This window comes from Neovison vison, chromosome 14 (assembly GCF_020171115.1).
Source record: "Neovison vison isolate M4711 chromosome 14, ASM_NN_V1, whole genome shotgun sequence".
NCBI lineage: Eukaryota > Metazoa > Chordata > Mammalia > Carnivora > Mustelidae > Neogale > Neogale vison.
The window spans coordinates 17,973,506-17,989,093 of NC_058104.1; the positions used below are offsets into that span (position 1 = coordinate 17,973,506).

At 43.6% G+C, this 15,588-nt stretch overlaps 2 protein-coding genes across 2 annotated transcripts; both read left to right on the forward strand.

The window, feature by feature from the left end:
- Nucleotides 1–5,176: 5,176 nt before the first annotated feature.
- LOC122896068 (olfactory receptor 1F1-like) lies at nt 5,177–6,112 on the forward strand. The gene has a single exon (XM_044234008.1). The coding sequence runs from the start codon at nt 5,177–5,179 to the stop codon at nt 6,110–6,112; it is 936 nt and encodes a 311-aa protein (XP_044089943.1).
- Nucleotides 6,113–13,586: 7,474 nt separating this feature from the next.
- Nucleotides 13,587–14,540, forward strand: LOC122896069 (olfactory receptor 1F1-like). The gene is given in 1 exon segment (XM_044234009.1): nt 13,587–14,540. A coding segment is annotated over 1 exon segment (954 nt).
- The last annotated feature ends 1,048 nt before the right edge of the window (nt 14,541–15,588 follow it).

Consider the following 15,588-nt stretch of genomic DNA (forward strand, 5'->3'; position numbering starts at 1 on the left):
GAACACGGCTCATATTTATGCTTCTACCTTTGACAAACTCTCTGAATCCTTGGGGTCTTTTTATGTGGCATAGACTTCAATTGGGCTTTTTCTAAGATATGGTTATATATGTAAAATAGAATTCACAAAAGTGTATATGAAAATTATAACAGGGGCGCCTGGGTGGCTTGGTGGGTTAAAGCCTCTGCCTTCGGCTCAGGTCATGATCCCAGGGTCCTGGAATCGAGCCCCGCATGGGGCTTTCTGTTCAGTGGGGAGCCTGCTTCTCTCTCTCTCTGCCTGCCTCTCTGCCTACTTGTGCTATCTCTCTCTCTGTGTCAAATAAATAAACAAATAAATAAATAAAAGAAAATTATAACATTCTGATAATGTTTTTATTGATCTGTAAAATCTTATAATTAGTATTTCAACATTTTTTTCTATTTATTAATAGCTTTAACTTTTTAACTTGGTGTTAGATTTTGGGGGGCACAGAGGTTCACAAAGATTGTACATTCATTATGGATTGTATCTTTTAGTAACAGAAGGACCTTTGTTCTCTTTAATCTTTCTAATATATTTTTTAAAGATTTTATTTATTTATTTGACAGAGACAGATCACAAGTAGGCAGAGAGGCAGGCAGAGAGAGAGAGAGAGGAGGAAGCAGGCTCCCTGCTGAGCAGAGAGCCCGATGTGGGACTCGATCCCAGGACCCTGAGATCATGACCTGAGCCGAAGGCAGCGGCTTAACCCACTGAGCCACCCAGGAGCCCCTAATCTTTCTAATATTAACCTAAGTATTTCCTAAGGAATTCCTTAAGGAATACTTTGGTTAATACTGAATCACCAGCTCTACTTTTTTCTTGGCTTGTGTTGGCTTGTTCTTATGGACTTTCTGAAGTAGTTGACTTGGATGAAGGATTCTTTCCCTGTTTTTCAGGATATTTTTCTAAAGCTTCTAGTACCTGAGAAAAAAATCAACTACAGTCCTTTTCCTGGAAAGAATTAGTCAACAATGAATATCTCCATCGCCTGTTTACTATGAAAAAAACAAACAAATGCAATTTTATGAGTATAAAATAAATACATGCTTGGTGGGAGATAGTACACCATGGGTCTCTAGCTTTTCTGTACATTAGTGAGCAGAGATAGTCACTGCTTCTGTTCTAGACCATCTTCTTCAAATATGTTTCTATAGGGAATAGCCTTGGAAGATGAAAATGGTCTTTCCAGAGCAAAGTGTGGGTTTTTCACCATCCAGTATAATAAATACAATGTTTCCTTTGGGAGTAAATGTCAGGAAGCCTTATTCTCACTTTAATTTGATTTCCTAAGCTTGAGGATTCTCTTCTCTAGATCATCTACTGTGTACACAGGTGCTGCCTGGCTTTATTCATGTCATGCTGTGGGAATTGGGGCTTAAGGAACTGCTATAAAGGCTGCTGCTCTGCTTTCAGTTACTGGTGTAATAAGGTCCTTCTGGCCCGAGAATTTTGTGTCTTCTGCCTCCATCCATGAAATTCCCAGACTAGCTTGTTAACTAGCAAGCAGCGTAAAATCTCAGACTCTCTGTAGTTCTTGACATTGTTTATTGTTGTTTTAAAAACGATTTATTTATTTATTTAAGAGAGAGGCAGACAGAGCATGAGTGGGGCAGGAGGAACAGAGGGAGAGAGACAAGCCGACTTCATGCTGAGTGCTGAGCCCAACACAGGGCTTGATCCCGTGACCCTGTAACCATGACCTCAGCTGAAATCAAGAGTTGGACATTGGAATAACTGAGCCACTCATGTGTTCCTTGACACTAATTGTTGAAGAAAGGTTTTGGAAAATGCAGAAAATTATCAAGAAGAAAAAAAATTCAGAAAAACCCTGAAATCTGAATAGTTTGGTTTCCGTGTTCTTTTAATATTTTAATTGTAATGGTTCTCTGGAAACAATAAGGATGGCTAAGCGATGTTGGCTGACCGAAACACACACGCTCAACTTCGAGGCCCTATTGCATTTAGCATATTTTTTTATTTTATTGTATTTTTTAAAAAGTCTTTATTTATTTGACAGAGTGATAGAGAGCACAAGTAGGCAGAGCAGCAGGCAGAGGGAGAGGGAGAAGCAGGCTCTCCACTGAGCAGGGAGCCCAGTGTGGGGGTTGACCCATCCTGGGATCATGACCTGAGCCAAAGGCAGCCACTTAATGGACTGAGCCACCCAGGCATCCCTAGCATATTTTTTTAAAAAGTGTTTTCTTATTTATTTATTTATTTATATTTTTTTAAAAGTGTTTTCTTTAAGCATATAATTTAATGAAATATAATTGATGCCATCTAGTTCTTTTCTTAAGTTCTTTATCTCTTTGGCATTCTTTACAATGAGGTTCTTAGGATAGAATGAATTGTGGATCTCAATTATTTGCTCCTGTGTAATACAATTACATGTAAGCATGCCCTTTTCATGTCCTCATGGAGATGGAGTACCCTTCCCTGACTCTTGACTTGGTGTTTGGCCGCATGAGTTGTTTTGGCCAAGGCGATGTCTATGAAGATGATCTAAGGAGAGGCTTCAGATGCGCTTGCACAGTTGGATTTGCTTCTGTTCTCCATGTTCCACCAGAACATACTCTGGGTCATGGTTGCCCCTCCAGCCCAGGACCCAGGAGGAAAGAAAAACAGAGAACATGAGCCCAACCCACAGTGTGGTGCCAAGCCCCCATGATCCACAGTATGAAGCTCAGCTCTCCTGTACTCCAGTGAATAGGTTATTGATTTTCTAAGCCACTGAGGTTGTGGAGTTTGTTGCAAAGTATCACTGTGATAATACATTACTGATACAAGGTTTTGGGTTTTTTGTTTTGTTTTGAAACTTAGGTCTTGGCTTCTGAGACACCAATTTTTATATGTTCCCTCACTGTTTCCTGGTTCCTGTCTTACAGATCACATTTGCTAGCCTGTGTTCTGCTGTCACCTCATTGTATGTTACTGTCCTTATGGGTTTTACTCTTGGATTTTTTTCCTTCACATTTTATTATTTCTCTCTGGACAATCACATCCACTTTCATAGCATCAAATAAACGTATGTGCTTATGATGACTTCTGAACAATGCGAAGCCAGACCCTGCCCTGAACTGTAAGCCCCAAACATCTGACTCTTGGGTCCTTCCACCTGGATGTCCTAACAGACAATGTGTGATCTTTCCTGTCTGTCTTCTTTCACTTAGATTAATGATTTTGGTTCATCCCTGTTCTAACATGTATCAGGACTTCATTACTTTTTATGGCTGAATAATATTCCAATATATATGCAGATTATTGTACATTCCATTGTTTAGCCACTCATTGATGAAGTCAATATTTTTTTAAAGGTTTACTTATTTATTTGAAAGAGAGAGAGAGAGCCAGAGAGAGAGAGCATGAGTGGGGGGTAGTGGCAGAAGGAGAGGGAGAGTGAATCTCAAGCAGACTCCATGCCCAGTGTAGCATTTGATGCAGCGCCTGACCTCACAACCCTGAGATCGTGGCCTGAACCAAAGTCAAGAGTCAGACACTTCTTTTAATGAAACCCTTTTCTGCTAAAATTCCACAATTGCAACTAAGGACCCAGAGTGAAACATGCCAGAATGTAACCGAGCATCAGGAAAGGACTTGCACCAAGAATTGGAACACCGTGAAGATTTTATCCAACTGATATCTTCTTCATCTGTGTTTATTCCTCAACCCTCCTCTACTTCTCAGTCCGTCTAATAGTACTGCGCAGGCAGAAGGTTGAGCTTATACATTCCAGGCAAGCCACACAATGACATGGACCAGCTATCCATAAATCCTAGTTCCAACTACCCTGGTCCAACCAGGTATGGTGAAGGAAAGAGGATGTGGCACAAACATGGTGGCTGGGACCCTGCTGCTACTACTGTTTGGATTCAGGGCTTCCATTCAGAAAAGAGCCAAACAATGTCCGGTAGACTCAAATCCCAAAAAAACACTGGCCCTTATGGCCTGGAGTTTATAAATCACAGCATGCTGGGTTCTTCTGGAGACAACTTCCCTTAAATTAGGCTCTCATTTTCCCCACAGGCCCATGGTTTACTCTCATCTCTGTAATGTGCTCTCAACATTCCGACTAGTAAAATGGAGATTAGGAATCACTAATCTTCTTGGAAGATAACTAGACACAAGAAAGCCAAGGTGACACAGAAAACACAGGAACAGCCCAGTGTCTGAAAAAAAAAAAGGAAACGAGAACAAGGACTTAATAACTGAATTTTCACATCTATGGGCACATGCCCAGATCACTCAGTTCCAAAGGCATTTTGTCTTGGATTTCTCTCTATCACGGCAGCCTCCTTTCTACTATCTTCCAAGTTCTGACCCAAGAGTTACATCTAAACCTTAGATAATATTCTTTGTCTTTATTGTTTGGTCCAAAAGGCCAAATGTAGGCAAGACAATTATTCTTTTCTCATCTCTAATGAGGCTCTCAGGGAATCTTGTCCCAGTGGTTGTGAAGCTCCTGTAAGTGCTTGCTCTGTGATTGGCCCATACACCTTCCCTGAACAGATGTCTGAGACCATAAACCCCCACTCTTCAGTCACTCCTTACCTGCCTATATTTCCAAGACCCTCCAGTCTCTACAATGAAGAAAAGCAATGGTCAGTTATGCAGAAGTGGAGAACACTTGGTAGCAACAGCCCAACCTCCCTTCAGGTAAGATGGTGGAAGTAGCGACATCAGTATCTATTAAGACACAGAGATTTTTTAGGAACCTCCTCCGTTACATCTTCCAGATACAGGAATTTAATAATGGAAGCCCTAAATCCATCGGATGACACTCTAGAACCCAGTAATAATCAACTGTTTCTCTCATCTCTTGTGAATTACACAGTAATTGGATAGATCGGGGCAGGGGGCAGGATTGGGAAAGGTAAGCAGAGCCACGTAGAGTCAGGCCATGTGTTCATCTGTCTCTTTTTAAAGGTTAATGTGTGTGTTTTCAATACAAATTAAGAATCAGTGGATCCAGTGGGAAAAAACATCAGAACTGTGTGTTGGAAGTTGGAAGTACCGGATGGGTGGACACATCCTCTTAGTAATTTTATGAACTGATGCACGCATGTGATCCTGCATGAGTCTGATCCGCTACATCCTAACCATCCCTGCACAGGGATCTGCCCTCACTGTTCTCTGTTAATCTGCGTCCAGCCCCATGAGAGGGGCCAACCAGTCGAGCGTCTCTGAGTTCCTCCTCCTCGGGCTTTCCAGGCAGCCCCAGCAGCAGCAGCTCCTCTTTGTGCTCTTCCTGAGCATGTACCTGGCCACAGTCCTGGGAAACCTGCTCATCCTCCTGGCCGTCGGCCTGGACTCCCGCCTGCACATCCCCATGTACTTCTTCCTCAGCAACCTATCCTTCGTGGACATCTGCTTCACCTCCACCACTGTCCCCAAGATGCTGGCCAACCACATACTCGGGACTCAGACCATCTCCTTTTCTGGGTGTCTTACACAAATGTATTTTCTCTTTGAGCTTGCTGACATGGATAATTTCCTCCTGGCTGTGATGGCCTATGACCGCTTTGTAGCCATATGCCACCCGTTACACTACTCAACAAAGATGACCCCCCAGCTCTGTGGCCTGCTGGTCGTGGGATCATGGGTCATCGCCAACCTGAATGCTCTGTTGCATACCCTGCTGATGGCTCTACTCTCCTTCTGTGCAGACAATGCCATCCCCCACTATTTCTGTGATGTGACGCCCCTCCTGAAACTCTCCTGCTCTGACACATACCTCAATGAGATGATGATTCTGACTGAGGGTTCTCTGATCATGATCACTCCATTTATTTGCATCCTGGCTTCTTATGTCCGTATAACCTGTGCTGTCCTGAGAGTCCCATCCACAAAGGGAAGATGGAAAGCCTTCTCCACCTGTGGCTCCCACCTGGCTGTGGTTTCTCTCTTCTATGGCACCATCATTGCTGTGTATTTCAATCCTTTGTCCTCCCACTCTTCTGAGAAGGACACCGCAGCCACTGTGATGTACACAGTGGTGACCCCCATGCTGAACCCCTTCATCTACAGCCTGAGGAACAGGGACTTGAAAGCAGCCTTAAGAAAAATGATGGGCAGGAAGACATGCTCTTAGTGATGCAAGTATAATGGACCTATTATTCCCAGGGATATTAATCTTTGTCAGCTCACTGAAATGTAGCTATCAAAGTGTTTGCAAGGAACTTAGAATAAATACTTCCAATAGACCTTTATGAATGAACTTAGACTTAAACACAACCCTGTTTCTTTAAATAGGTAATTTATTTGTTTCTAATTACTATATTTAAACCTTCTTTGCATAATGGTCAAGTTTTTCCTTTCTAGGTGATCACTCTAAAAATTTACATTTAACAAAATTAGTTTCCACTTTCTTTTTGGAAATGCTCTAAGAATCTAAGCCAGTGTATTTAAATCTTGGATGCATGACAGTATCACCTGGGGAGCTTTGACACCATATATATGGTTGCTGGACCAAGCTTTGACCAATTAAACCAGAATTTTTGGAATGAGATCCAGGCGTTGGCCTTCCCCCACCTCCTTTAAAGTTCCTAGGGGGTTTTAATGTAATTTCTGAATTGACAATCACACTGCTTTGAATGTACTTTCTGATTGCTCATTATGAAGAGCAATCCTAGAAATCCTAAGGGGAAATCTGATGTCTAATGAGGGTAACAACAATAGATGTGAAAAAGTCACTGAAGCTTTCTGTGGGCTCAAGTGTTCCTGTGCTGGGCAGTCTTGTCTTTTGGCTGAACTCACACACCCTAAGCCACACATGGAGTCCAGAGAAAATTTCTAGTGCTCTTATTAATAATTTCTAGTGCTCTTATTAATCTGTTTAGGCTGCTCTAATGAAACCACTGTATACTGTGTAGCTTAGACAATGAACATTTACTTCTCACAGCTGTGGAGACTGGAAGTCCAAGATGAAGTTGTCCAGAGATTCAGTGTCAGATGACAGGCTGCTTCTTGGTTCTTCTTTCTGTGTCCTCAGGTGGTAGAAGGCATGAGGAAGCTCTCTGGGATCTATTTTATGAGGACCCTAATCCCTTTATGGGGGTCCCCCACTCGTGATTTAGTCACCTCCCAAAGGTACTACAGATTGGGGGTTAGGTTTCAACATTTCAATATTCTGAAGGGGCATGCGAACATTCTGTGGCAGTGTCTCATCATACAATTAGATTGTCTTGCTTTATGGGGGTGTATTTAGCAGTAAGGTGTTCCTTTGATTTTGGAGAAACAGGTTAACATTTGTTTTTTCATCTGTTCAGGAGGCCTAGTCCTCCTTCCTGAGGAAGAAACCTTCTCTGAATTTTCAAAATCCAAGTCCACTATTTCCCTTATGAGGCTTTTGATGATTCCTCTAGGCTGAGATTCTCAGTCCCTCTCCTGAGTTCCCACAGAAATCTCCTTTTTGAGTTATTATATATGTGATACTGTGTAGTCTGTTTATTGCTGCTCTCTCCCCCCTTCCTCTTTGCCCTTAGGCACCCCAAAGACTGTGAGATGCTCAGGGATCACACTCATAAACTATTCACCTTGGACACCCATAAAAACTTGGCTCTTGACACTTATTACACTTGCAAACCATTAATACTGGATAGGGGAACAAAAAGCACATGTTCTGGAGAACCCCATCTGAGAGATCTTTTAGCTTTTTTTTTTTTAAGATTTTATTTATTTGTCAGAGAGAGAGGGAGAGAGAGCGAGCACAGGCAGACAGAATGGCAGGCAGAGGCAGAGGGAGAAGCAGGCTCCCCGATGAGCAAGGAGCCCGACGTGGGACTCGATCCCAGGATGCCGGGATCATGACCTGAGCCGAAGGCAGCTGCCTAACCAACCGAGCCACCCAGGCATCCCTCATTTAGCTTTTTTTAAAAAAATACTTTTTTTATTTGACAGAGAGAGTGCACGTGGACATGACTAGGGGGAGGGAGAGGGGCCATGGGAGAGGGAGAAGCAGATTCCCCACTGAGCAGGGAGCTCAACTCAGGACTGGGACCCATGATCCAAGACCATGACCTGAGCTTAATCTACTGAGCCACCCAAGTGAGTGGTGAGAGGTCTTTTAATAATAGTAACAACAGAATGACAACAAAGGAAAAGAACAGATATATAATCAAAGGTTAAGTATTAGGGTCTAGTCCACTTGCCCCATTAGTGACTGTTCATTGAAACAACTTTAGTATTTTATTTGGAGATACAATTTTACAAAATACGGTGTTGCTATTCAGTCATTTTGCTTGATTTTGGATGACCCTAGGTGCTGTTACTGCCTGCCTCAGAAAAATCAAGGCTGCCAAAAGAATGTACCATTTGTTCCAGAAACACCTGAAGACAGGGACCCTGTCTGAATGGTAGGGTAGATGCCTAGCTTCCATAACCGCCAATTAGCAAACCCAGATAGGTTTCACAAAGACCAACCCTCAGGCGCCTGGGTGGCTCAGTGGGTTAAACCGCTGCCTTCGGGTCAGGTCATGATCCCAGAGTCCTGGGATCGAGTCCCGCATCGGGCTCTCCGCTCAGCGGGGAGCCTGCTTCCTCCTCTTTCTCTCTGCCTGCCTCTCTGCCCACTTGTAATCTCTCTCTGACAAATAAATAAATAAAATCTTTAAAAAAAAAAACAAAGACCAACCCTCTCATCCAGCTCTTTTTAAATTTTCCACTTCCCTGACTGCTGAAGCTTCTGCCACTCCCTCTCCCAACGTGCTCATTCTCCCTTTAAAATGCCCAGTCACCTCTGCAAAAAGTGGAATGGAGCTCAGCTTCTTCCCCTGCCGTTGGTAGGTACTGAATAAAATCAATTTTCACTGCTTTAACCAATGTCTGTTTGTATTTATCTTTGACACTAGCTTAGCAAAAGTAAACTCATAAGTAATGTTTTCAGAATCATCTTTGCCTGTTTCCACTGAGAGAATTGCCATATTTGACAATTTCTCTTGACTAAGTGAAGGTCTTTTTTTTTTTTAAAGATTTTATTTATTTATTTGTCATAGAGAGAGAAGCGAGAGCAAGCATAGGCAGACAGAGTGGCAGGCAGAGGCAGAGGGAGAAGCAGGCTCCCTGCCAAGCAAGGAGCCCGATGTGGGACTCGATCCCAGGACGCTGGGATCATGACCTGAGCCGAAGGCAGCCGCTTAACCAACTGAGCCACCCAGGCGTCCCGAAGGTCTTAAATAATGTTAAACTTTCAGCTTACTGATCTTGTCTTTAAAAATTCTTAAATTTTGTTAAAAGATTTTTTGCTTTAACTTTGCTTTTTAAAAAACACTGCACTGAAATATTACTTACTATAATATTTACAAGTAAACTATAATATCATAGAATTATTAGTAATTAGTAATTATAATGAATAACATTGCAGTGATTGACATTATAATTAATTATAGTATAACTTATTTATAATTATAATTAATTATAATACTATTATAGTAATACTATATATTACTTATACTTATAAGTCATACTATAATATTACTTACTTTGATTACTTTGAGCCCCTCTATGTTTCCCACTTCCACCCCCTACCCCGGGTGTCTGGACTCGCAAGCCAGCTGGAGAACCTCCCTTAGAACTGTCTGATCTCCCTTAGAACGGTCGGCCAAGCGCAGGCGCAGCGCAGGAGAGGCGGAGCAGACTGAGCCACTTCCCGGAAGCGCTGTCACGCCCTCTAACGGAACCAATCAGAGGCTGTGTTGCCCCCGCCCCTCGTACTCTTGCCCAATTAGATAGGATGAGCGGAATCTCCGCTCTGCTTGGTCTCCGCGAGGAGGTGAGGTTTAGCTGGGAACTCCAGCATGGAGTGGGGCTTCTGCGTTGCCGTAAGTGACTCTGAATCTTTTCCCCCGAAACGGCGTAAAGAGGCACTCTGGGGTTCGTGCCCACAAAACCTGGGCAGCTGGCGGGTCCCATGATCCTTCCTTTGCACGTGCCCTGGTCCTTTAGTGCTCTGCCCCTTAGTCTTCCCTTCCTGGTTAGGATGGGTCACAGGTGTTCAGGATTCCTATCTCCGACTTCCGAAGGCCGGGACTTCCAAAGGCTGAAGTCAAGGTCTGACTTCCGATTTGTATATCCTTTCAAAAAGGTGAGGTTGGTGGAGGAGTCAGCAGAGCAAAAGTGGGTGTAGGTGGCTCAGACACTTCTCAGGGAAAGGGCCCTTCTGTGCTCCGAGGACCAGGCATTGCCTCAGGGATTATTAGAAATGCATCATTTCAGGCTGCATCCCAGACTTCCTTATTCAGATTCTTTGCTTTAACATGCCTCGGTGATTTCTGTGCACGTTAATGTTTGAGAATTGCTGCTTTAAGCCTCCCAAGATTTGTAGTGTAGGAGACAATGCCGATGTATGCATGTGGTGCTGGAGACAGTTGCCTATACTGCCAACGTAAGAGAGGTTAAGCTGTGAGCCTTGGTCCTCAGACTTAGGATCTTTATGGCATTCCATGTATCACTCACGTAATCAAGGTGATATAATGAAAGTGGTGTGAAAACCTTTGCGAGCATAGGTATCTGGGAATGTTTGGAAGCACATAGGAAAAGGAAACTAATATGCACAAAAAGGCACTCATCAACCTGAGATTTAAAGACTGTTAGGCTGTGTGTTAGGGATGAATGGATCTGTCCCTTCTGCCTCCCACAAATACCGTTTCAAGGCAAGGAACTCACTTTATAATAAAGGGAATGTGAGGGGAACCTGGATGGCTCAGTCTGTTAAGCATCTGACTCTTGATTCAGCTCAAGTCCTGATCACAGTGTCCTGGGATTGAGCCTGGAGTGGGCTCCATGCTCAGTGGAGAGTGCCTGGATTCTCTCCCTCTTTCTCCCACTGCTCCTCCCCTGCTCTCCCGCACCTGTGCTCTGTCTCTCAAATAAATAAATCCTTAATTAAATGAATGTAATAACCAGTTGCCCAACTGGCTCCCAGTGATCCTGGTATTGTGTAATCCCTTCCCACATTGACTTGGGCTGACTTTGTGTTTTGCTCCATTCAGGTGACTGTAACAAAATATCATAGACTGGCTAGATTACAAACAACAGAAATGTATTTTCTCACAGTTCTGGAGGCTGAGAAATCCAGGATCAAGATGCTGGCACATTTGGTGTCTGGTGAAAGCCTATTTCCTGGTTCATAGATGGCAAACTATGTAACTTCACATAGTGGAAGGTACAAGGGAGCCTAACAGTTATGTTAGGCCAGATAATGTCTCCTACTGAAGCATAAATTGGTAAGAGGGTGACATTTGTTAATGTTGTGTGCAACTAGAGGAGTGGATTCTAGCAGCCATTTATCATGATTTTTTGGCTTCCCAACTTCTGTAACACTTCTGAAGCCTAGGTAATTTTCTACCTCATAATTTTGGTGAGGAAAAAAGCCAGCTTCTTCCTCCATAACAGGAAGCCCTGAATAGTTTATTTCCGAGCCCCTCTTGCAGCTAAGATGTGGGTTTATATCTCCCCATCAGATACCCTGACTCCACTTCAGAAGGGGAGACCAGGGGGATCTTTTCCAGCGCTGATAATCATTGCATTAAGGTGGACACCCAAGTACTGCTGGTGGCATCCCATGTCCAGCAATAGTTACATGGTCATGAACTGTAACATTTAGGCATGACAGTACAAGAACTATAACATTTGATGGTAGCAGAAATATTGATAAGTTCATCAAACCTGTTCTGTAGCATGATTTGGGCCATTATAGTTGGTGTGTGACCTTCTGAGAGTGGTTCTACACTTCCTCAAGTGGTTTTGAAGGTCATCCATCATCATTTTCAAGAAATCCTTTTCTGCTTAACTTAGTAAGACTTTTATTTTTGTTGTTTGCAACGAAGAACTGTGAGTGAGGCCATGATGTAGCCAATCATCAGAAAAGTACTTGAGCCATGAACTGAACAGCCTTCAGTACTCCATCCAGCTCATTTTTACTTCTCTCTCTGTTTTTGTATTATTTGCTCTTCTCTTTAGGTTTTGCTTCTCTATCTGTGAGGCAGTCAGGAAGAGAGTTGCAAGCTTTTGAATTTACATATTCAGGCCAAGTCATCCCTCCCGCAGCTACTTCAGGAGCGAAAGAGGGAGAGGGAGAGAAGGAAGGAGGGAAGGAAAGAAAAGAGAAAAGGAAAAACTGAAAATCAACCATAGGTCCTCAGCCTCAGTTCCAGGTTCCCTAATCCAGTCATGAGTCCTCACTGGGCAGGAGGTGTTGGAGTACAAATTGGGCTGCTGGATTCCACACCCCTGTGTCTCTGTAGATTAGGGGACCATTCTCAGAAGACAGGGATCCGCTGTGAACTTGGAAGATATCACAAAAGAATCTTCTCTAGGAGCCTGGAGTTTTGCAATCACAGCATCCTATGCTCTCCTTGATAGGTCTCTTCCCCACTCCCACCCCCCAGGTACAAACAGGTTATCTTCTATACCGACTGTTTTAAAGGATTTAGTACAAGTCTACAATGTACCCCACATCCAGCATCCCTATCTACAAATGCATCACTAACTCTATAGAGTAAGTGACCATATATGAAAGATATATTGCTGACACTGCAATAACTTGTCTCTGAGTTAAGAAAATAAGAAAAATCTTTTAACAATTGAATTTTCAAAATCTATAAGCATAAGCCCAGATCAGCAAGGTGATGCAACTTGAGGGGTCAGGGACTTTTCTCTGGAACTCATCTCCACCCAGATTGCTCTGTCTCCCAAGTTCTGACCCAGGGCTTAGATCCTTATACTTTGTCGTCCTTGTTGCATCCACGGGGACCAGGAAATAGATGGGACAGTAACTTTCTACTTGTCTCTAATGAGGCTCTCAGGGAATCTGGTCCCACTGGCCAGGGAAGCCACTGTAAATACCTGTTTCTAATTTCCCCAAACATCCTTCTCTGCACAGAGAGCTCAGGCAATGAATTCCTCTCACTCATTCATTCAGGATCTACCCATATTTCCAATGCTTTCCAAACCTTATACTAAAGAAGAGCATTGGTGGTTCCTCAGAGGTAAAGAAACCTTGCTATCAACAGTACCAACTTCCTCCAGGTAAGATAATAACAGGCTATATATATATACGTATATATACATACGTATATGTATATATTTTACTAATGAGTGAAGTTATTTATATGTATAATTACTAACGAGGGAAGTTCTTTGAAGAGCCTCCTTTGTGAAATCTACCAGATCCCGGGAGTGATAGAGGCCTAAATCCATCAGCTGGAGGTTGAGATACACTCAGTAGTAGTCACTGTTTTACTTGTCTCTGTGAGATACTAAGAAGTGGGAGAAAGCCTGCGAATGTTAAAAGAGACATACGTAATGGCAGAGAAGGGCTTTATTTGTGTCTGTGTTTGTTTTTGTATATGATAAAAATTTAAAGATGAGTCCGGTGGGACCAGCATCATCTAGGACTGGGGGTTGGAAGTTGAGGGCGTAGAGACTAGGGGTGGATCCTGACTGAGCAATTCTGATACAGGTTTCATGAACATGACCATGGGGTGGAGCTTGAATTGTTATATCCAAAGATAAAGCTTCTAGGTTTTTGAGCTCTGCTTTGGTTCTCTGCATCTGTGTCCAGCCCCATGAGAGGGGCCAACGAGTCGAGCGTCTCTGAGTTCCTCCTCCTCAGCCTCTCCAGGCAGCCCCAGCAGCAGCAGCTCCTCTTTGTGCTCTTCCTGAGCATGTACTTGGCCACGGTCCTGGGAAACCTGCTCATCCTCCTGGCCATTGGCCTGGATTCCCGCCTGTACATCCCCATATACTTCTTCCTCAGCAGCCTGTCCTTCGTGGACATCTGCTTCGCCTCCACCACTGTCCCCAAGATGCTGGCCAACCACATACTCGGGACTCAGACCATCTCCTTTTCTGGGTGTCTCACACAGATGTATTTTGTATTCACATTTGTGGACATGGACAATTTCCTCCTGGCTGTGATGGCCTATGACCGCTTTGTAGCCGTATGCCACCCCTTACACTACTCAACAAAGATGACCCCCCAGCTCTGTGGCCTGCTGGTTGTGGGGTCGTGGGTCATCGCCAACCTGAATATTCTGCTGCATACCCTGCTGATGGCTCGACTTTTGTTCTGTGCAGACAGTGCCATCCCCCACTATTTCTGTGATGTGACGCCCCTCCTGAAACTCTCCTGCTCTGACACATACCTCAATGAGATGATGATTCTGACTGAGAGTTCTCTGATCATGATCACTCCATTTATTTGCATCCTGGCTTCTTATGTCCGCATTACCTGTGCTATCCTGAGAGTCCCATCCACAAAGGGGAGATGAAAAGCCTTCTTCACCTGTGGCTCCCACCTAGCTGTGGTTTCTCTCTTCTATGGCACCATCATTGCTGTGTATTTCAACCCTTTGTCCTCCCACTTAGCTGACACAGATACAGCAGCTGCTGTGATGTTCACAGTGGTGACCCCCATGCTGAACCCCTTCATCTACAGCCTGAGGAACAGGGACATAAAAGGGGCTCTTGGAAAGGTGGTTACTATGACATTTTTTCGACTTCGTAATGAAATGGGCTAAGAAAATCTTGGAAGGAACTAATTTCTAAGAAGATCATATTTGTTTTTTCTATTGTGCAAAACTTAGCTGTCATTTTTAAGAAAATCATTCTAATTTCTATCTTGGGAGTGATCAAACTTAATATCACAGCTTCGGATTAAAGATGAACAGAGAGATCCTTTTACCAAATAACCTGTTAGAACTGTCAGTGCCCTCCAGCCAAAACCCACTAGGAACATATATGTCTTGTTGAGTAATTATGGTTTATTAGGCTCACAAGGGAGAATACATACCATGGGGAGTAGTGAGGCATATTAGTAGACAGGACGTACTAAAAGACTTGAGTTTGTGTGAGGTGAGTTTAGTGAGGACTTAAGGAATTGGGTCTGTGCTCTGGATTACAGGTGTCACATAGTAGCGATGATGCCAGTTGAGTATCTAAAAATATTTTATCTAGGAGTGGGGTCTGGGTGGCTTAGTTGTTTAAGCGTCTGACTCTTGATTTCCACTCAGGTCATGATCTCGAGGCTATGAGATGGAGCCTCGCATTGGCCTCTGTGCTCCATGAAGAATCTGCTTGGAAGTCTCTCTCCCTCTACACCTTCCTCCGCCCTGCCCCCTCCCCCCGGCCCACACTCTCAGTCTCTCTCTAAAAAATAAATTAAAATTAAAAAATCTTTATCTAGGGGAAGGAAGACTAGACTAAGGCCAAAGCTGTGATTGGCAAAGAAGTAGCAGTGACTTTGGTCATTTTTGTGGCTTGGACTGTGTTCATGTTTTTGTGTTCAGACACAATTGCAGAATAGTCCCTTTTTGTCTTCTGCCGTAACAGTCATAGAGTAGCCTCATGCGGTACTGACATGCTCTGTGTTCATCAGGAGAGCACCGACACCGAGCTGTGAGTGCCAGGAATGTCAAGGCTTTCCGGGCTGATTTCTCTTTCTCACAACAGAGACACAGAAATAAGAACACATCTTGCTGCCTCCAGCAAGTTGGTGTTGGGGCTGGAGGTGGAAGGGTTCATTTACGGCTCCAGGAAGACCCAAGTTTGCCATGCATTCAAGCTAAT

Bases quoted from the DNA above. Each gene is read 5' to 3' on its own strand.
- LOC122896068 (XM_044234008.1), top strand. From the start codon at position 5,177: ATGAGAGGGGCCAACCAGTCGAGCGTCTCTGAGTTCCTCCTCCTCGGG.